Here is a 21,167-nt window from a genome sequence, read left to right as displayed (position 1 = left end):
ACTAAGGTTTTTTGTCTTTCTGTTGGTCTTGTTTTCACATCGTCTGAATCAGAACTATATTCTGAAGAACTGTCATCTTCTGGACACTAGTATATATGTTGCTTGGACAGTCAGAGAAAGTTTCTGCATAAAATTCACGGAACAGTTCTTCTTCACTCAAAATTTCACAATGTGTCATTTTTGAAAATTTTACGTTTATGATATACACAAGGTTGGAGCAAAAACCTAATGGAGCAAAATGTGAATGATAATGACAATCATAAGTTATATGATGAACGCTTGATCAGTTTTAAGCTCTAACAACTTTGCATGGTGATGTTAATTGTATCACTCTCTAAAAACGTATTGATATGTCTCTGGTCAATGATGTTCAGATAACAAAAGACGTATTAATGTGTCTCTGGTCAATAATGTGTTAAGCATTAAGTCAGGCTTCTCATTCGAGATCTTTCTTCTTTCTTAATGTAGGCATTTACAGCCATACATTGCTCATTGAGCATTGCTTTTACTGTATCCCATAAGTTTTGGTATGTTGTGTTTTAATTTTTGTTCATCTCAAAGTATTTTCTAATTTCCCTCGTGATTTCTTCAACATATTCAAGAGTATGTTGTTTAATTTCCACATATTTGTGAACTTTCCAGTTTTCCTTCTGTTATTGATTTCTAGTTTCATTCCATTGTGGTCAGAGAAGATACTTTGTATGATTCCAGTCTTTTAGAATGTATTGAGGCTTGTTTTGTAGCCTAACATCTGGTCTATCCTAGAGAATGTTCCATGTGCACTTGTAAAAAAATGTGTAGTCTGCTGTTTTGGGTGGAGTCGTCTATAGATGTCTCTTAGGTCTAGTTGGGTGTGAGGTTTCCAAAGTTTCTTTTCTTTTAGGCTGTGTTCACCTAGTGTTTCGACAGAGATTTCCTTGAACACCAAGAGCCATTAAGAAAGAAAGAAAGAAAGAAAGGGGGGGGGGAAGGGAGGAGGAGGGAGGGAGGAGGAAAGAAAGGAGGAAAGAGGGAGAGGGAAAGAAAGAAGGGAAGGGAACAGAGGGGAAGGAAAGGGAAGCAAGGAAAATCTAGTCTTTGCAGATTGGCTCTGTGTTGGTACACTCCTTTACTGCTTAGCCTGGCTGTTTACAAATCCATCTTAGCCTTTCCTTTCTGCTTGCACTGTGCCATTTTTAAGTTGCCTCTTTCTTAATTCAGCATTGGTTGCTGTGAGCTTTGACTATCTTCCAGAGTTCTGACAAAGCTGGGTCGGACAGGTTTTTTTGTTTGTTTGATCTGGTTTTTTGGCTTGATTTTTCAGTGTTTCTGCAGAGGGATGGGATCTTGGAACTACCTACTTCATTATTTTCTGACATCACCCCAGAACCCTCATTCTCAGGTTAGGACCTTAAGGGTGTACCCTAGGAGTAAGAGTGAATGAGAAGTACTGGCTCTGTAGGGACTGAAGCAAAATTTTGAATCATCTAATTCCTGAAATTGAATTGATATCATCCTAGACAGCTAGTGCTCCTAGCCACCTGCCAAGAGAAAATTTCAACCCTCTCTGTAAGAAAATAGGGCCTTAAATGATTTCCTCAAGTTTTCATATACAGTATCCAGAACTTAACACAAATGTTAACCAGGCACAGGAGGATGCAAGAGTCACAAAAGAAAACTGAGGCAAACAGCAAACAATGGAAACAAACCTATAGAGTTTTTCGATAATGGCATTATCAGACTCAGAGTTGAAAATAAATATGCTTAATATGCTCAAGGACATAAAAGCTATGGCAAAAATTCAAGGAGCTATAATAGAAAAGATAGACAATTTTGATTTTATAAAAATGAAAAATATATGATGCTAAGGGAAGAATAAAAGGTTCAACATAGTGTACAATGTGCTCCCATTTGTCAACAAAATTAATAAGCATTATATATTTTGATTTTTAAAAATTGAGATAAAATTCATATCACATAAAATTGATTGTTTTAACCATTTTAAATAAAGTGTATGATTCATTGGTTTTTAGTATATTCACAATGTGGTGCAACCATCACCACTGTCTAATTCCAGAACATTTTTATCATCCTCAAAACAAAACCCTGTACCTCATTCCCTCTTCTCCCAGCCCCTGGCAACCACTAGTTTACTTTCTGTCTCTACAGATTTGCCTAACCTGTGCATTTTATATAAATGGAATCATATAATGTGTGCCTTTTGTGTCTGGTGGCTTCTGCTTGGTATAATGTTTTCAAGGTTCATTCATGTTGTAGCATGTATCAGTCAGTACCTCATTCCTGTTTTTGGTTGAATAATATTCCTTTGTGTGAATATACCACATTTTATTTAAGGGATTATGTACTTATACATGTGTTTGCATATTCATATGTGGTTATATTGATTTTTTAAAAATTTATTTTATTTATTTATTATTTTTGGCTGCGTTGGGTCTTCGTTGCTGCGTGCGGGCTTTCTCTAGTTGCGGCGAGTAGGGGTTACTCTTCGTTGCGGTGCGCGGGCTTCTCATTGCAGTGGCTTCTCTTGTTGCGGAGCATGGGCTCTGGGCGCGAGGGCTTCAGTAGTTGTGGCGTGCAGGCTTCAGTAGTTGTGGCTCGCGGGCTCTAGAGCACAGACTCAGTAGTTGTGGCACACGGGCTTAGTTGCTCCGCGGCATGTGCGATCTTCCCGGACCAGGGCTTGAACCCATGTCCCCTGCATTGGCAGGTGGATTCCTAACCACTGTGCCACCAGGGAAGCCTGGTTATATTGATTTTTATATGCTTGCAAGTGCATAGAATATTTTTTGGAAAGATACTCAAGATACTCTTAACAGTGGCTGTTTTGGGGAATGGGGAAAGGAGACTGAAGTCTGGGGAAGAAGGAAAATTGCTTTTCATTATTATACTCCTTTTTGCTGTTTAAATTTTTATTTCAACTTTAGAAATGTGGGGGTTTTTTTCATTTAAAAACTAGTTATTGTTTTAAAAAGAAAATCCTTTCAAAGTAATATTTTCCTCCCTCAGTGCCTTTAAAAGAATGTGAGTATTTTATTCAAGTTGCCATTTAATCTGAATATATTTGTAAACATAGAAATCAACTTCTGAGTTAACTCTTTTGAGTATTTAATATTGCTATAAACACGATTATAATGCTACTTAAAGAGAAGTAGACTGGCTTTGTAGGAACTAATAATACCAAAGTGATTTTAACCAATTGAAAAAGGACCCAGAAAAAACATTTTCATAATAGGGATTTTCTGTTGTTGCAATATATCCTCAATGATTATTTGTTAATTTAACTTAATAAAACAACTGCCTTTTCAGACAGTAATTACTCTGATTAGCACTACAAATGGTCCAGAAAGTCTACAGTGGCAACTTAAGGTAACACTGAAGCCAGTTTTGGGAATCAATAAATTAAATATGGAAATTAAAATAAATCATGCTATCAGAGTGTTTTGCCTCTTCCTTTAAAATCTGGCTAAAGATTTGACTCACCGATTTAGAATGCTTTTGTGGGGAAAATCCTTAGCAATCCATTAGGTTTGGAGAGACAGGAAATGTGGGTTGCTCCCCACTAACATCCAGGGGACCTTCTCTTTCCTCCTAATTCTCACATTGCTTCCAATCCTGCTTCCTGGTTTTTTTTAAAAAAATAAGTTTGGAGAATTTCATGATTAAATAATTTTAATAGGAAGTGGAAATGGAAAATAATTTCATTATTTTAATAGGAAGTGGAAATGGAAATTTCAGGACACCACGAGATAGGATTGTTCCAAAGGGTTCCATCTGTCCTGAATCCCATGCCCAAAGCGTTATCTGAACAATATGTAGATATGACCTCTCTCTCAGCCTCCAATAATCTAAACCAGTGCTGTCCAATAGGAATATAATGTGATCCACATACATAATTTAAAATCTTCCAGTAGTCAACATTATAAAGGCAAAAAGAAACAAGTGAAATTAATTTTAATAATGTATTTTATTTACTCCAACATATAAAATTATCATTTTAATATGTAATCATATTAAAAGTTTTTTATGAGATGTTTTACTTTTTTTTCATACTGTCTTTAAAATCCAATGCGTATTTTGTGCTTACATGACATCTCAATTTTGACCCCATTTCAAGTGGTCAATAGCCCCATGTGACCAGTGTCTACTGCATTGGACAGTACAGGCGCAGACACTCCTGACTAGAAAGTGGTGTTAGCATCTGTTAAATTTGTATCAGCTACATCACTTTTTGAATTATGTATTTGGAATAGTTCATAATTTAAAAAAAGGGAGAACAACACACTGTATTTAAAAACACATAAACAGAAAAGCCTGGAAGAGAAAACCCAGTGAATCTGTCCAAAACAATGCTGTCATCAACACTGTAACTGGAGGAGATCAAGGGATGAATAGTCATAATAGGAGCTAATCTGAATGGTTTATTTGAATTGGCAATATGTTCTATACTTACACTTGTATATAAGTGTGCTTGCTGTCCTGTAAACTCATGTCTGTGCACCAAATATTGAGCCACACCTAGGACACCTGGCTCAGGAGTCCCTTGGGGCCTGTCTGGCTACCTTGTGAGACCTCCTAACCCAGCACCCCCATCTAATTCCCAGCCCCGGGGCAGGAGGTCACAAGCAGATGCAAAGCAGCTCCTCTTGAACAATCTCTCTCTGCTTCTCTCTTCCTTTCTACTTCTCTCTCTTTTCCCTCCTTCTCTTTTCTTTACTTTTTTGCCTGCACATTTCCTTAGGGCAAGGGAGTCTCCTTTTTTTCTTGTCACCTCTCTTGGGCTCTAAGGACCAAGAATAATAAGAAATGTTCTGTGAATGGGTGATGTCAATTAAGAACATGAGAATATAGACGTCCTAGGAACCATTCATTCATTCAACTTACACATCTCTAGTGAGGGCTTATTATGTGCCAGATACTGTGCTAGGAAAATCTATTTAAAAATAATTTAGAGATTGTCGTGAACTACAGCTACCTGAAACGTGCTCATATGTTCCACCTATATTGCTTTCTACACACTCATGCCTTTTCTCCTAGTTCATGATATCTATTTCCTCTCCTTCGCCCTCACAGATACTTCATGCTTATTATGTCTTAGAGGTGCTCTTTGAAACCAAGAAGCTCCTGCAGCAAATGCCGAATTTCACTCACATAAAAACTTCTCCCTCCAAAGAGATAACAATCTGTGGTAAGTTTCAGAGCAGTGTTGCCAAATTAATATTTAGGAGCCTCTTGGTTCTACATCATTGGCCTAACTTGAAAACTGTGTAAATTGGACTGTGTTAAGGGAAAAGTGTTAATATAGAGTTTTCTATCATGATAGTACTGTTTCCTATCTTGTCTTTGTTTTGCATACCAGCTGGCAGGAATTAATTATGTGAGAAATTAAAGAACTCATAGCTTTTTATAAAGGCAGGCAGCATTTTAATACAGAAAATCACCCATGGGTGGAATAAGTGTTCTTTGCCCTCCCTCTGGCTCTCATTATCTTTGTTCAATGTAGCTTTTTCTAGGTGGGCCTCTGCATGCCACTTATGCTGGGAAGAGAAAAGCCCAAGGAAGGGTGGAGACTAAATTCTTCTCTGCCCTCGGCTGCTGTTTTAGATTTTTCCAACTGGTCTCTGCAGCTTTTAGAAGAGTGGGAATGTCCCAGAAATCTGTTCCTTGTTCTTCTAAATAACAAGAGCTGAGATTTTGTTATCATATAGGCCAGTCTGACAGGATATTGCTTCAAGAAGCAGTACACATTGAAATTCAACACAGTTGGTGCTCAGCGTGCTTGCAACTGTCTGAGAATGGAGTGCGTGGAAGGAACAGCAATTCCCTTAACTTCTAATTAAGCCTTTAGGTTACAAAACAGTGATTGTTATTTTCCAAATCAATTTTTAGCCCATGTTTCTTTTACTCTGGCAGGTAGAATGGATTTGACAATCTAATTAAACTATTTCCATTCTAGCATCTGATAGTGGTGACAGGGACTCGATGTAGCAGTACATGCTCCTTGACATGTCCTGACTCAGGCTTTTGAAGAGTCCTTAATGGTTCAATTCCAGCCAAATCAGGCCACCACATCTCTGCCTTCCAGATGATGCATCTCAGCAGTGGGGACCTTTTATTCAAGGCCTCATCAGCACTTACTTTTCATGGAGATAAAGAATTTTGGGTCATGAGGCTCAGGAAGCGATGCCAACCCATGAAGCCTCTGGAGCCAAGGCGAGGTTTGCTCTCAGAGTGTATATAATAGGCCAAACAGGGAGTGTGATCTGCTCCCATATGTTTCCAGTATACCTCCAGTTGCCATTGGAGACTTAGCTTTGCATAAAAGGATCTGGAAGAAGACATGAATTAATTAGAGGGCATGTAAGTCCTGGAATCATGCAGTGTAAGAACCGAGTGGTTCTTACAGAGACCATCTAGTCTATCCCTTGCTCTTACGGATGAAATTGAGGCCCAGAGAGAAAAGTGTATTGCCTTCCATGCATTTCTATGTAGTAACTTGTCCCCCTCTCTCCACCTCAGCTTACTCAGCTGGTTAGTGGCAGAGTCAGAATTAAAAATCAGATCTTCTGCATCCCAGGTTAGAGCCAACTCCGTATCTGCTATCCCAACTCCCATCATGCACTGCTCTGACTGATGTTTCATTTTCCATCATGAGAGAAGGACTAGGGAATGGATTGATTGGACAGTTCCATTATTTTAAAGATACTCACATCTTGGCAGGGCATTTATTTCCAGACTTCTTCCATGTAGCACCATTGATAGAAGGAAAAACCAAGGCCCATAGGTTCCCATAGCATAGGAATTATTATTTTCTGTCTTTAATAGCCCCATTGAACTTAGAAAAATTTGGTCATCATTTAAAATAAAATTTAAAATCAGGGCCATATTTTCATAAACATCCTCTGTTTAAGACAGTATTAGGAAAGGGGGAGAAATTATGGTGAACCTTTACCATTATTTTAATTTCCAGATGCATTTTTTTACATGCACATCTAAACATGCTACACATTTCTCAACGTGCATGAAATATAGTAGGTGTTTTAGTTTATGTTATAAATGATAACCAGTTATGCACTTAGGTTTTTGTGTGCAGTGGAAATATCTTTCTGTGGCTGCCTTTCCATGATACATTGAGTTTTATCTCTTGCTGTCCAACTAGAAGTTAAAAATATTTTTAGGGAGTTCCCTGGTGGTCCAGTGGCTAAGTGCTCCCAATGCAGGGGCCCAGGTTTGATCCCTGGTCAGGGAACTAGGTCCCACATGCCTCAACTAAGAGTTTGCATGCCGCAACTAGAGACCCTGCATGCTGCAAGGAAGATCCCACACGCGGCAACGAAGATCCCACGTGCTGCAGCTAAGACCTGGAGCAGCCTAATTAATTAATTAAAAAATAATAAGGCAGCTTATGAAAAAAATGAAAATAAAAATATTTGTATAGCCTCAACTCTTAATATTCTGAAAGCAATTCATTTATTAGCATACCAGCTGCAACAGTTCTGACCACCCAAATCTTTGGGGTTTTTTGTTTTTTGCTTTTTTTTTAACTGGAACCAAAGCTGCTAATAGTAGCTTGTTTTATTGATATGAAGTGAAATACTTTGTCCATTAAGGCATTGCAGATATTCTAAAGCTCCCAATTAAACAAATTCTACAGAATACCTGACTCACAGCATTTTTATTATTATGCTTGTCTCCCTCTCAGAAATTCCTCCCTGCCATCAGAACTCATATTTTTCTGATGTGGCCTCAGAAGCACTAACCACACACAGATTTGGCAAACATATACAGGCCTCTGCTGTGTCAGCCCGAAAGGCACCTTTATTCTCAATGGTGTACGTTGGTGCCTCTCCTTTAAAGCAGCATAATGTAGCTGCTGAGTGAATGAGCTCATATTTTCTTAGCTGAAGTTGTTTTTTTTTTTTTTAACCATCTTTATTGGAGTATCCTGAAGAAAATTAGGAAAACAAAATAATTAAAAATATATATTTAACTGATAAGTAAAGTCCTTCCATTTTTATTTCCTTAGATTTGGAGTGAGAGCAATGAGATTTAAGTATATGGTAGTATTAATATGCTCTTAATATTGTAGTCATTTTATAAATAAGTGCTGGTGATGTAGGATTTTAATTTTATTATTCCCATTATAATTGCAGTCATTTCTTGCATATATTTGGTTAAGTTTGGTTGTAGCATTTTAAGCAAACTGAGGAAAAGTATTCCTGAATTAAATTATATTTGGTAATTAAGTTGGATACAAGGAATAAAAACTTATGATCAGAGGTTATGAAAGTCAAATATTTACCTAGAAATAGTTATCCAAATAGGGCTTTTGAATACTCACATATTTACTCTTGTTTTTAAATTAATGGCTTCATCTATTTATATGTTTTCCCTCAGTTGGCTGAGTTTTATAAAGCCATGCTTTCATTTTTGTTTTCTCTAATAGTCTCATCAAGAGAATGTCAACTATCTACTCAAAATTTTTAAGTTTCAGATGCTACTGCTGGAGCATATTTTTGAAAATGTGGCTTTAAAAACCTTTGCATTTAGCAATTAAACTTAATTATTGAGTGCTACTATGCAGCAGGTACTATGGGAGGCATTTGGGGTTTAATGCCAATATAGATGATACTGCTGTTCTCCTAGAGATTACAGGGTAGGTAGTACAGAACAATCACTAAGAGCTTCAATTTTTTTTGTGTGTGTTTTTTTTGTGGTACGCGGACCTCTCACTGTTGTGGCCTCTCCCGTTGCGGAGCACAGGCTCCGGACGCGCACGCCCAGTGGCCACGGCTCACGGGCCCAGCCGCTCTGCGGCACGTGGGATCCTCCTGGACTGGGGCACGAACCCGTGTCCCCTGCATCGGCAGGCGGACTCTCAACCGCTGTGCCACCAGGGAAGCCCAGAGCTTCACTTTTGAAGAGAGATAAAGTTGAGTTTGAATTCCAGCTCTGCTACTTGGTAGCTGGGCAACTTTGCATAAGTTACTTAACTACTCCGAGCCTCATTCGTAAAATGAGTCTGATGAAAACAATACCCATCTCATAGAGTGGTTGTAAGGATTGAACAAGACAATTCACGTAAACCCTTAGTCTAGCACTTGGCAGAGAGTGGCACAGAGCACTTGGCACAGAGGCCCATCCCGAAGGGAGGCCCATAAATGGCAGGAGTGAATAGGTAATTGCCACATTGGATGCTGTCCCCTATAGGAAAGGGGACAAAGTTTCCATAGAGTGCTATGGAAACAAATTGTCTGTTGAATTAATATCATCATAGGGTAAAAACCCGATGTCCTGAAAACGCTTGGAGTATATCAGTAGTATTTCAGTTTTTAAATTCTGTTACGTAGCTTTTCAAATTAGAGTTTTTGTCTTTTCAGTTTTTAAATTCTTGTTCCTACTGAATAGCGATTTTTCATTTCATTTCCAGGTGATTTGCATGGGAAACTGGATGATCTTTTTTTGATCTACTATAAGGTAAATGATTATTTTGCTAAATATTTATATTTTTGTTGGGGGAAGGCAGTCCTAGGACAAATAACAATATTAGTTTTATTAGGGATAGGTACAAATACAGATATAATAGGACAGTTTTTATCCAAGAAGTTGAAAGATTTGGTTTTTTCACACGTTTCACAAAAAAATTTTAAAGATTTAATTTGGGCCTTTGTTTAATATTATTGTTATCTGTAGATCCATTAGGATTTGTACCTGATTGTATTTATGTTCTTTATTATATGGCAAATGTCTAGATGGCAGAGGAAGGGGAGGGAAACAATCTGTTTTATTTTATTGTTATTTGGTTCAGAAGTGAGCATGCCACAGCAGTCTTCTCCTCCATTGTGCACTAAAGATGCATGAAAGTAGTCCCCCATAGCAAGTTCCAAACTGCTCTTCTCTTCTCCACCCTGATTCATCATTGCCAGGCTCAGCTGCTCTTCCAGTGCTGTGACTCCTCTTTGTTGGTTGGGTTTTCTTTTTTTTTTTTTTTTTTTTCGGTACGCGGGCCTCTCACTGTTGTGGCCTCTCCCGTTGCGGAGCACAGGCTCCAGACGCGCAGACTCAGCGGCCATGGCTCACGGGCCCAGCCACTCCGCGGCATGTGGGATCTTCCCGGACCGGGGCACGAACCCGTGTCCCCTGCATCGGCAGGCGGACCCCCAACCACTGCGCCACCAGGGAAGCCCTCTTTTTTTAAATAGTATTGACATATAGTTGATTTACAATATTGTGTTAGTTTCAGGTATACAGGAAAGTGATTTGGATATCCGAATCACTTTCCTTTACACCTGAAACTATGCTATACAGTAAATCCTTTTTATTTACCTATTTTATATATAGTAGTGTGTATCTGTTGATCCCATACTCCTAACTTATCTCTCCCCCCACTTTCCCCTTTGGTAACCATAATTTTGTTTTCTATGTCTGTGAGTCTGGCTCTGTTTTGTAAATAAGTTCATTTGTATTATTTTTTAGATTCCACATATAAGTGATATCATATGGTATTTGTCTTTCTCTTTCTGACTTACTTCACTTAGTATGATAATCTCTAGGTCCATCCATATTGCTGCAAATGGCATTATTTCTTTTTTTTATGGCTGAGTAATATTCAATTGTGTATATATATATATATATATATATATATATATATATATATATACCACATCTTCTTTATCCATTCATCTGTCGGTGGACACTTAGGTTACTTCCATATGTTGGCTATTGTGAATAGTGATGCTATGAACATTGGGGTGCACATATCTTTTCAAATTAGAGTTTTTGTCTTTTTCGGATATATGCCCAGGAGTGGGATTGCTGGATCATATGGTTACCATATTTTTAACCTTTTTTTTTTTTGGCTGTGTTGGGTCTCCGTTGCTGCGCGCAGGCTTTCTCTAGTTGTGGCGAGCGGGGGCTACTCTTCATTGCAGTGTGCGGACTTCTCATTGCGGTGGCTTCTCCTGTTACGGAGCACGGGTTCTAGGCACGTGGACTTCAGTAGTTGTGGTGCATGGGCTTCGTTGCTCTGTGGCATGTGGGATCTTCCCAGAGCAGGGCTCAAACCCATGTCCCCTGCATCGGCAGGCGGATTCTTAACCACTGTGCCACCTGGGAAGTCCCTATTTTTAACTTTTTAAGGAACCTCCATACTGTTCTCCATAGTGGCTGATTTACACTAATTTACATTCCCACCAACAGTGTAGGAGGGTTCCCTTTTCTCCACACCCTCTCCAGCATTTATTATTTGTAGGCTTTTTGATGATGGCCATTCTGACTGGTGTGAGGTGATACCTCATTGTAGTTTTGACTTGCACTTCTCTAATAATTAGCGATGTTGAGCATCTTTTCTTGTGCCTTTTGGCCATCTGTTTGTCTTTTGGATAAATGTCTATTTAGTTCTTCTTTGGCTGCAGTATTCTTGAGCTTCCACCCCATAAGAGGTTGTCTTGTGAATAAGATAACATAAATATCCAAAAGCATTTTTTAAAGTACTAAATTATAATAGAAATACAAGGTTTTCATTTCATTCATTCAGAATGGGAGCTTGGAAGGGAATGGAGGAAGCCAAACCAGGAGTGGATGAATGGAGCCAGCACTTAGGAAGAGGTTCAGTTGAGACTGCAGGAGGCCTAAGCAAAGGTCTAGGGCCTGGTAGCCAGAGAGTGGGGTCAGGAGAAATAGAAGGCCATCCAGGTAGTGAGTTGGTGTCAGGAAGTCCAGCCAAAGGTTTGCCGGCAGGGAACTGAGGGTTCTGGTAAATAGGGCAATTCTGGAGATCAGCTACGGAATCCAGTCTGGGCAGGGAAGGAAGAGGCCAGGATGGCAACCAACTGGGAGAAGTGGGTGGAATGAAGGATTGCCATGCTCTCTGAGGTCAGGGCAGGAGGCCCAGGAAGCAGGATGGCTGGGAAGTTGCAAGGGGAGTAGTCCTAGGGGATGAATGAGTCCAAGGTGGAATCCAGCATGTGGGTGGCTGAAGTGAGTGAAAGAGAATATTAGGGATGAGGAGGTCAAGCAAGTGGAAAGCAGGTGTGTTAAGTGGGTTGGCCACAGGACTGAGAGATGAGATGCAGAGGAAGGACGTTTAGTTAGAGCTCATGGGCCTAGAAGGAGGAGAGGCTGGCAAAGTGTTAGTCTGTTGGTGGCTCTAAAGAGCAAGTGGACCCACCCCAACTCCTGACCCTGAGGTCTCCATCCTGTGAAGAGTGGGTCCTTTCCTTCCAGAGGGCTGCAGGAGTCAGGAGTCTGGCACCATCCCGAAGGGAGGCCCAGATTTCCAGAGGGAAGTCTTTCTGAATGAGTTGAAGGCAAAAGGGAGTTTATTTATGCAGTTTGAGGAATGAGATTTGTTTAAGTCTACATAACACCATATAAATGTTCAGAAGTACAGTCCTGCTATTTTTGACAATTACAATCTGAGGAAGGAGGAGGGGGTGGAGGTATGTGGGGAATAGCCACAACAGAAAATCTGGTAATTATTTTTCTAGAGGTCTTGGAAAATACAAAAAAGGGAAAATAGTTGAGTAAATTAAATGGGAAAAGTGACTTCCTAGGCAATTAGAAAATTTTTCAAGAGGTAGTTGAAGATATTAAGGTGCGATCAGGGAAAGGACTCTGGAGTAGATAGATGCAAAAAGAGAATGTTTCTTTAATTCCATTGGCAAAACTAAATGGAATATATAAAACTGGAAAGTGCTAATGTAAAGATTGAACAGGAGGAGGTGGGTGGTAAGAAGTACTATAAAAAGGACTAAAGGTGAAATTATAGCATTCACATGAAAGCAAGAAATATTTTGAGTGTTAACCAATGACGGTGTTCAGGAAGTGGAGATTGAGAGCCCAGCGATGAAAGAGTATGGAACTGTTTTTGGCCCCAAAGATATCACAGTTTAGTGGGGTAGGTCACCTAATGAAAAGACAAGACAGTTCAGGGTGAGACATGTTATAACTGGGGTAAACAAGTTTCCAAGGGAGCACATTGGAGGGGCGTCTAAGTCGTGGGAGACTTCCTGGAGGAGGTGACATTTAAGACAATCCCTTCAAAGAGTTTTAGTAATTTGATAAGTGCCTAAATCATGAAGGAAAGTTCTGAAGGATCAGAAAAGATTTTATTCCCACACCCTTTTTGTGGTGTGCTGCAATAAATGATGGAATCCGTACCAGTGATCGTTTTTGATTGTTTTGACATTTTTGGTTTCTTTAATATTTGGTTTTCCTTACAAATTCTATCATTTAGCACCTTAAGACTAAGCTAGACAGTTTCAGCTCACAGTCCTATCTGGATTTGAAGGGAATTCTTTCCTCTGGGTTCCACACGGTTAACCATGGCACACCTTTCCTAAAAGGGCATCCCAACTTTATATGGCTTCACATATCATCAAGTGAAGCAATTTACATGGCATTAGTTAGGTCATATTTTTAGACTTTATTTTCTGAAAAGGTTAATTTTAATCAGCCACTCTTGCTTAATTAGAGTGACCAGTTTGGAATACTTCATTCAGATCCTTTTCCTCATTGACGAGAAAGCTTGAAATTTTAGACCAAGTATTGGCAAGTTAGTTTGTTAAATTGATGCTGTGTGTGGAAACCTCCTACAGTTGAAAAAGAGCTGCACATGGACAGAGAGAAGCTAATTACCTCTCACCCCTATGGGTGTCATACTGATGCTGTCCATGGAAGCCACGCAGCCTTGTTTTCCTTTTCTTTCTCTCTTCTCCACTATCCTCCACCCCACGCCCTATGCCCCAAATTTTCCGGCTGTGAAGGTCATTAAATATTTTCTTTTTTCTCTATTGCTGATATGCTTCCCACTGCCACAGTAGTCAATTCTTTACCTTTTGAGATTAAGGCAGTGTGTTATAATCAGAACAGATCTCTAAAATAGAGTTTGCAAAAGAAATAAAAATTAAAATTATGTGGAGTTGAGGTCCAGAGGTTATTGTTTGATGTGCCTCGGGAAAATGCCCCCCCAAAATTGTGATAACTTCTAGATGTCTTATGTAAAATACTTCAGTGGGAAATAGGTCTCCTTATCTCTACTCAAGTTAATTAATTGTGATCTGCTATTTTTTTCCCCCTGAAGGTCATCTAATGCTGTTCAGAGTTGTAGTTACCCCAGGTTTTCTGTATTTGTCACCTTGATCACCATGTCATAGATGGTTTGTTGTATATCAGCTGCAGAATAAGCCAGAGAGTTTGATTTACTGGAACTGAGTGAAGGATGGATTCCCTCAGCAGCAGTGTTTGCTTCTTTGAAGAAAATCCAGAGAAATCTCAGTAGCGTAGCTAGAAGCCTAAATATCCTAGAGACCCATGTCCCAGGAGACTTAGCTATTCTTTTTATCTGTTTTCCAATTCTCTTATTATTCTAAGACTAAAACGTATTTGAACTCAGACTATATAGAGTAATACAACTAGTCCTGGCTCAACAATGCAGTTCTTATACATCCAAGTAAGTCTTGCCTTTGCCTTCAGAGGCTCAACACTTACAGAAGTTCAGTATATATTTAGGACTCCTTTTAGAATCACTTTCACAGACAGTAACATTTTCTATTGAACGAGCTTCATTATCACAAATCAATCTTTTGAAGTCGTGTGATTTTTTGAAAAGGTTAAAACTTATTGGGTGTCAAGCATGCCATGTAAGGTGGATGGCTTAGCTGACCCTTACTATTAGGGGCTTAAAATTAGGTTTGACTAAAGAAATTCGGTATTCGTTGCTCATAGTAGAGGTGAAATACTTATAAAGTTTGGTTTAACTGGGGATGAGTTCTACTACCAGAAAATTGGTCATTCCAGTGGAAAATATGTTTACATATTTTCTCAAATTTTGACTGTTGCTTTTCTCAAATTTTGATATTAAGGTTTTATTGATCTTATGAAATAAATTGGAGAGATGTACATCATTTTCTATGGTTTGGAACTTAAATCCCTTGTTCTCAAACTTGGCTATACATTGTAATCACCCAAGAAAATGGGGAAAAAAACCTACTGATACCTGAGTCCCACTCCCAGAGATTCTGATGGACACCTAGGAGTCTCCATGTGATTTTAATGTGCAGCCAAGGATGGGAATCGCTGGTTTAAGTAACATTAAAACTATTTGCTCTTAAAAATTGAGATAGAGCTCTGCTATAAAGCAACATGCAACCAATGCACTTTCGAAGTTTTCTACTTCTTTTGAATCAGTTTTGGTAGCTTCTAATTTTCAAGAAAATCCTCCATTTCTCTAGATTGTCAAAGTACATTGCCACAGATGCCAATATTATGTTCTCTCTCTCTCCTCTCTCTCTCCCTCTCTCTCTCTCTCTCTCTCTCTCTCTCTATATATATATATATATAGTTTTAAAATTTACTTCTGTATATCTTTGTCTTTTTTCCAATCTTTAATCTTACATTTATTCTCTTTTTTCACTTATCCTCAATCAGGCTCATGGTGAGTTTTATCATCAATTTTATCAATTTGTTCTTTCAAAGAATCACCCTTTGGATTATATAACTTTCATTTTTTTGTTTTCCATTTCATTAATTTCAGCTTTTATCTTTATTTGATTGGTTTTATTTTTCTAATGTCTTAAGATGAATACAGTCTTTCACGTGCATCTTCTTTAATAATGAAGGCATTTCAGGCAATGCATCTTTTCTAATTTTAGTTTTAACTGAGCCTTCTGTTGAACTTATAATATTGCTATTAATTTCCTCTTTGATCCAATGGTTATTAAGACTACAATTTTTAATTTCCAAGGATCTTAATTCAAGAAGCTGGAATTTTTTGAATCATATTTTTATTTACTTCAGATTTTATTGGATTATGATATGAGAATGTGTTCTATGAAATGTTTCTTATTTTGAATTTGTTAAGGATTTCTTTGAAATCAAGTATATGATTGATTCTCATGAAGCCTCTGTGGACAAATGAAAAATTAATTGTATTCTCTATTCATAGGATGCAAAGTTCTTCATATATCTATCTATTAAGTTCATTAGTTATACAGTTGACCCTTGAACAATGCAAGAGTTAATCCACGAATAACTTATTGTTGGCCCTCTTCATCCGCAGTTCCTCTGTGTCCACAGATTCAACCAACCATGGACCATGTAGTACTGTATTGTTTTTTTTTTTTACCTATTATATAATGAAATTTATTTATTTATTTTTTATTGGGGTATAGTTGTTTTACAGTGTTGTGTTAGTTTCTACTGTACAGCGCAGTGGCGTTCCCTGTGCTATACAGCAGGTTCTCAAGTACTGCAGTATTTACTATTGAAAAGTATCTGCATATAAGTGGACCCTTGCAGTTCAAGGGTAAACTGTATATTCAGTTTTTTCCATCTATATCTTTCTAAATATGTATACTGTATATTCCTTTGTAATAAATTACCCCAGTACTTAGTGGCTTAAAACTGCAAACATTTAGTATCTCACAGTTTCTATGGTTCAGAAATTTGAGTGCAGTTTAGCTGGGTGGTTCTGGCTTAAGGTCTCTCATGAGCTAGCAGTCAAGCTATTGGCCAGGGCTGCAGTCATTTGTAAGGTTGACTGGGGTTGGCAGACCCATTTCCAAGATTGCTGACTCACATGGCACAGCATTTAAGTTCCTTGCTGGCTGTTGACAAAACAGCCACATGGGCCTCTCCACAGGGTACCTGAGTGTTCTCATGACATAGCAGCTAGCTTTCCCCAGAGTGAGTGATCCAAGAGAGAGATCAGATAGGAGGCTGCAGTATCTTTTATGACTTAGTCTCCAAAGTTGCACACCATCACTTCTGCTTTTTCTTATTCCTTTCTTAAAAGTAAATCACTAAGTCCAACCCACATTCAAGGAATGGTAAATTAGACTTCACCTTTTAAAGGGAGTGTCAAATAATTTGTGGACATTATTTTAAACCAATAATTTGATCTGAATGATTTACTATGTTTGTATTTTTAAAAAAATCTTCTTGCATTTATAGTAGCTAAATATACAAAGCAAAAACTTGTTCTTTTGTTTATTGAATACAAGTTTATGAATTGTATCTTCTTTATAAAGTGCCTGTTATTATGATATAATGTTGCTTTATCATCATGTTTAGCACTTTTAATGTTAAAAATTCCACTCTATCTAATATTAATATTTGCATTTTTGCTTTTTCTTTGTTGTAGTTACCTTGTTTTCAGTCTCCCTTTATTTTTTTCATGTGTATTTCTCACAAACTATACATACCTGAGTTTTGTGTTTTAATGTAGTCTGGTAGTCTTGGTATGTTAATGGTAGAATTTAACCCACTCACATTTAGTATAACAACACATATTTTTGAAAAATGTCCTTCTATTTTACTTTGTTTACTATTTATTTCTCTTGGTTTCATCCTTTTTTCCTTTCTTTTTGCTGTTTTGGTGAAGTTTTTAAAATTGTTGTTTTCTTTGGCACTTTTACTGTGCTTTTCCATTCATTAGTCATTGTCTTCCCATTCCTGACATTTCTAATAAATGATGTATGTATGTATACTTCTCAAATAGCTATAACTTTATTCCTCCACCATTAGCCTCTCTCTCCTCCAGTAAGACAAATGTATTTGTTTTCACATTTTCCATGTACATCTCCCATTCAGATGAGATTTGTAGAGAATTTTACTTTTCTCCCTTCAGCTCTCCTGCAAATCCTTAGCTATTGTTCATGCCATATTTTTATTTCTTGACCATTATTAGATTTCCTTCATAGTATGTCTCTTCTATTTCTTGAATCCTTGCTTTGTACTTAAACACAATTTCCATATTATTGCTATTGGTTTATATTTAATTATATATTGCAAGGTTCATTGTTCACATCTGTATTCTTTCCTCTTAGTCTTTCCCTGGCTTAAGGACTTTTTATTGTTACTGCTATTATTTGGTTAGAATATTGTCTTGAGTATTTTCCTCTATGGGGCATGTGGGTGTTAGATTCTCTAAATGCAAGCTGCTTGAATGCAGGGACTTTGTATTGTTTACTTCTGTGTTTCTAACACCCTAAAACTGTATCTAGTACATAACAAGCAATCAATACATGTTCATTGAGCATAGAAATCATGAGCTCTTTCAAACTTCAGGCTGAAGTCTCTTTTTAACCATAGAAAATTCCCTTTCTTATTTATGTAATTATTGCCTCTTCTCCATCTGTTCCTTTTTCCTGATTCTGGAATGCTTATTATTGGCACATTAGTTCTCTTGGCTCTGAACTCTAATCTCTTACTCATTCCTCATGATTTCCATCATTTTGCCTTTTGCTCTGTGTGAGAGATTTTTTATCTGCTTGCTCTTTCAGGTCAGTAATGTATTTTTCAACCATTCCTTCTTTTAGTTAGCGCCAATCTATGCTATTTTAAATTTGAATAGCATATTTTTCATGCCAAGAATTATTAACTTTTTGTTCTTTATTTCATGGTACTCTTAAAAAAAAAAGTGTCCTCTGTCTCCTCCAGCGGTCTTGTCTCATTAGGGGATCGTACTTTGGCAGATCTGATTGGTCTGCCTCTCTCTGGTTACTGGATCCCCTTAAGTACTAGGTTATTTCCATTTTTAATTTTCTGCTTAAGCTAGGTTAAACCTCTCCATAGTTGGAGGCACAACACTTTCTACTCTTGCATCAAGAGTGTGAGAGGAAGTCTCTATGTTCCTAGGTGTCTCTAAATACAAGTATTAGTATTCTTTTAGCTTCAGAGATGTAAAAGAAGTTCTCCTATACTTTTTCTGGTAAGATCCAGATCCCTCTCTCCCAAGCAAGACCACACACATGCTCTGAGGCAGGGTCTCCCCTTAATCAAGGAGTCCACATGTCCTCTCAGACCTAGTTCTTCCATGGCTCTCTGCTGCTGCTCCTTGAGCCCCCTTCAGTCTTGGACATCCCAATAGAACCTATAGCCTTCAGCACCTCTCAGACTTCTCCAGCTTACTCATCCCAGCCAGCTGAAGGCTGAGGGAAGGAAGTGTATCAGAGATGCAGAATCATTCCCCTTTTCTTTACGTTTTGATGACCAATAGCCTATATTTTTATAACTGGCTCACACTATCTAAGCCCAGTGTGAATAAGGTTATGTGAGTTAATGTATAAGAAAATATAAAATAATGGGATCTTAAAAATAGAAATAACTTGGAGGCCATAATAAAACGAATCTCTTAATTTGTATGGTGCTTTATGGTTTTCATGAAATTTTAGACACACAGTCTCATTTTAGTTCCGAAGTAGCCCTGTGTGATAAGTATGGAAGTTATCATTCTCATTTAACAGATGAGGAAACTAGAGTTCATAAAGATCAAATAACTTGCCCAAGGACAGGCACATGAGTAAAAGTGGAGCTGAATTAGAGAATAAGTCTTCTGGCCCAGAACACTACACCACTGCTTGCTTGTTTGTTTCCAGTTGCCTTCAGGACATGTTTCATTGCATAATGATTTCTGGAATCCCTAAGTTACTTGCTACAACTTGTATTATATTTTTTCAACTATTTCTATCATATTGATATGAAAATTTTTAAATGTATATAAATACTAGGTGGTGAGTATAAAGTAATAAGATTTTCTTATGTAATTTGAAATCTAACAAAAAAGGAATTTGAAAATCATTTGAGAAAGATTAATATAACTAGAATACGTGCATTATTTCTTGAAGGTAACTTTTTTGAAGGAGGACATATATTAGGATGTATGAGTACTTAAAATTTTCTCTTTGTAATGTATTTTTTAAACATTTGAATTTATCTTACTATGCAATAGAAATGCACTCAACCATTTCCCTACCAGGCATGACGTGTTTTATCTTAGAGTTTAGTAGTACAGAAGTAAACGAGCGAATAGCTGCTATAAAGACCAGACCTTTGTCCTGATCCCAGTCCTTTTTTGTGCTAACACTGTATCTTAAAGTATTATCTCATACTCAGGAGTGGTAATCAAAATATTTAACAACAAATATGGCCCTGGTCAGTGAGAAGTCAAAACACATGCCTGTAACACCTGGTGTGATCGTATCAGAGTGTACTGATGGTGTGTTAGCCCTGCTCACAGTTGGGCAGTACCTTACACTTTCCTGAGTGCTTTCATACCCGTTCTCTCGTTTGCTCTGGGGTGGGGGTGTGTGTGGAGAATATAGTGTCATTCCCTTTTTTCAAATTGAGAGAATCACAGCCCAGAGAAGTTAAATAAGGGTCCCTTAGAATGAACGACATTTGGCTCTTAGTTTAGTGTTCTTCCTTGGGTAGAAGTTTCCCTCTTCTACCTAAGGAAGAGATGAGAGTAACCATTTTTATTTTATTTTATTTTGTTTAATTTTTGTTTGTTTTTTAAATTAATTAATTAATTTTATTTATTTATTTTTGGCTGTGTTGGGTCTTTTTTCACTGCACACGGGCTTTCTCTAGTTGCGGTGAGCGGGGGCTACTCTTTGTTGTGGTGCGCGGGCTTCTCATTGCCATGGCTTCTCTTGCTGCAGAGCACAGGCTCTAGGTGTGTGGGCTTCAGTAGTTGTGGCACACAGGCTCAGTAGTTGTGGCTCACGGGCTGTAGAACGCAGGCTCGGTAGTTGTGGCACACGGGCTTAGTTGCTCCGCGGCATGTGGGATCTTCCCGGACCAGTGATCGAACCCGTGTCCCCTGAATTGGCAGGCGGATTCTTAACCACTGCACCACCAGGGAAGCCCGAGAATAACCATTTTTAATAGGACAAATATCAGGTTCTTTCAGAGAAAACTCATAGTAGGTGGTGGTGAGTAGAATGAGCAATCCCCATCCCCCTGGAGTCTTCCTGTCCCAAGCTAATCCTTCACTTCCAAGGTCCCTTGCAGGAGATGCCTGCCCTGGAAAGTGAAACTGGCTTGAGTGAGTGAGCAGATTTTTCCCAGTGGAAGAACTAACTCAGCCTCTTTTCTCCACATCCACATGGACATTAAGTACAAAGTGTTACTTTTAAAAGTACATTCTTTTAACTGCTTGTTTTTCTCCTTCTTCCTTCCACAGAATGGTCTCCCCTCAGTGAGCAACCCATATGTTTTTAATGGTGATTTTGTGGATCGAGGAAAAAATTCCATGGAGATCCTAATGATCCTGTTTGTGAGTTTTCTGGTCTACCCCAATGACCTGCACCTGAACAGAGGCAACCATGAAGATTTTATGATGAATATGAGGTAACCTAGGCCTGTGGATTTCCTCTTTTGTTTCC

The 21,167-nt window shown here is 38.2% G+C and overlaps 1 protein-coding gene across 5 annotated transcripts in view; it reads left to right on the top strand.

Annotated features, from left to right (window-relative positions):
• The window catches only part of PPEF1 (protein phosphatase with EF-hand domain 1), a 148,767-nt gene that overhangs the window by 84,126 nt on the left and 43,474 nt on the right, over positions 1-21,167 (top strand). For all 5 annotated transcript variants that reach the window (XM_073798778.1, XM_019927731.3, XM_073798776.1 and 2 more), the window contains 3 exons: positions 5,071-5,185; positions 9,428-9,474; positions 20,966-21,132. In XM_073798778.1, coding sequence (XP_073654879.1) covers positions 5,071-5,185; positions 9,428-9,474; positions 20,966-21,132 — 329 coding nt within the window. The remainder of the gene's footprint in view (positions 1-5,070; positions 5,186-9,427; positions 9,475-20,965; positions 21,133-21,167) is intronic.

This window comes from Tursiops truncatus, chromosome X, assembly GCF_011762595.2.
Source record: "Tursiops truncatus isolate mTurTru1 chromosome X, mTurTru1.mat.Y, whole genome shotgun sequence".
Lineage (NCBI taxonomy): Eukaryota > Metazoa > Chordata > Mammalia > Artiodactyla > Delphinidae > Tursiops > Tursiops truncatus.
This window is presented reverse-complemented; position numbering and strand designations above follow the sequence as displayed.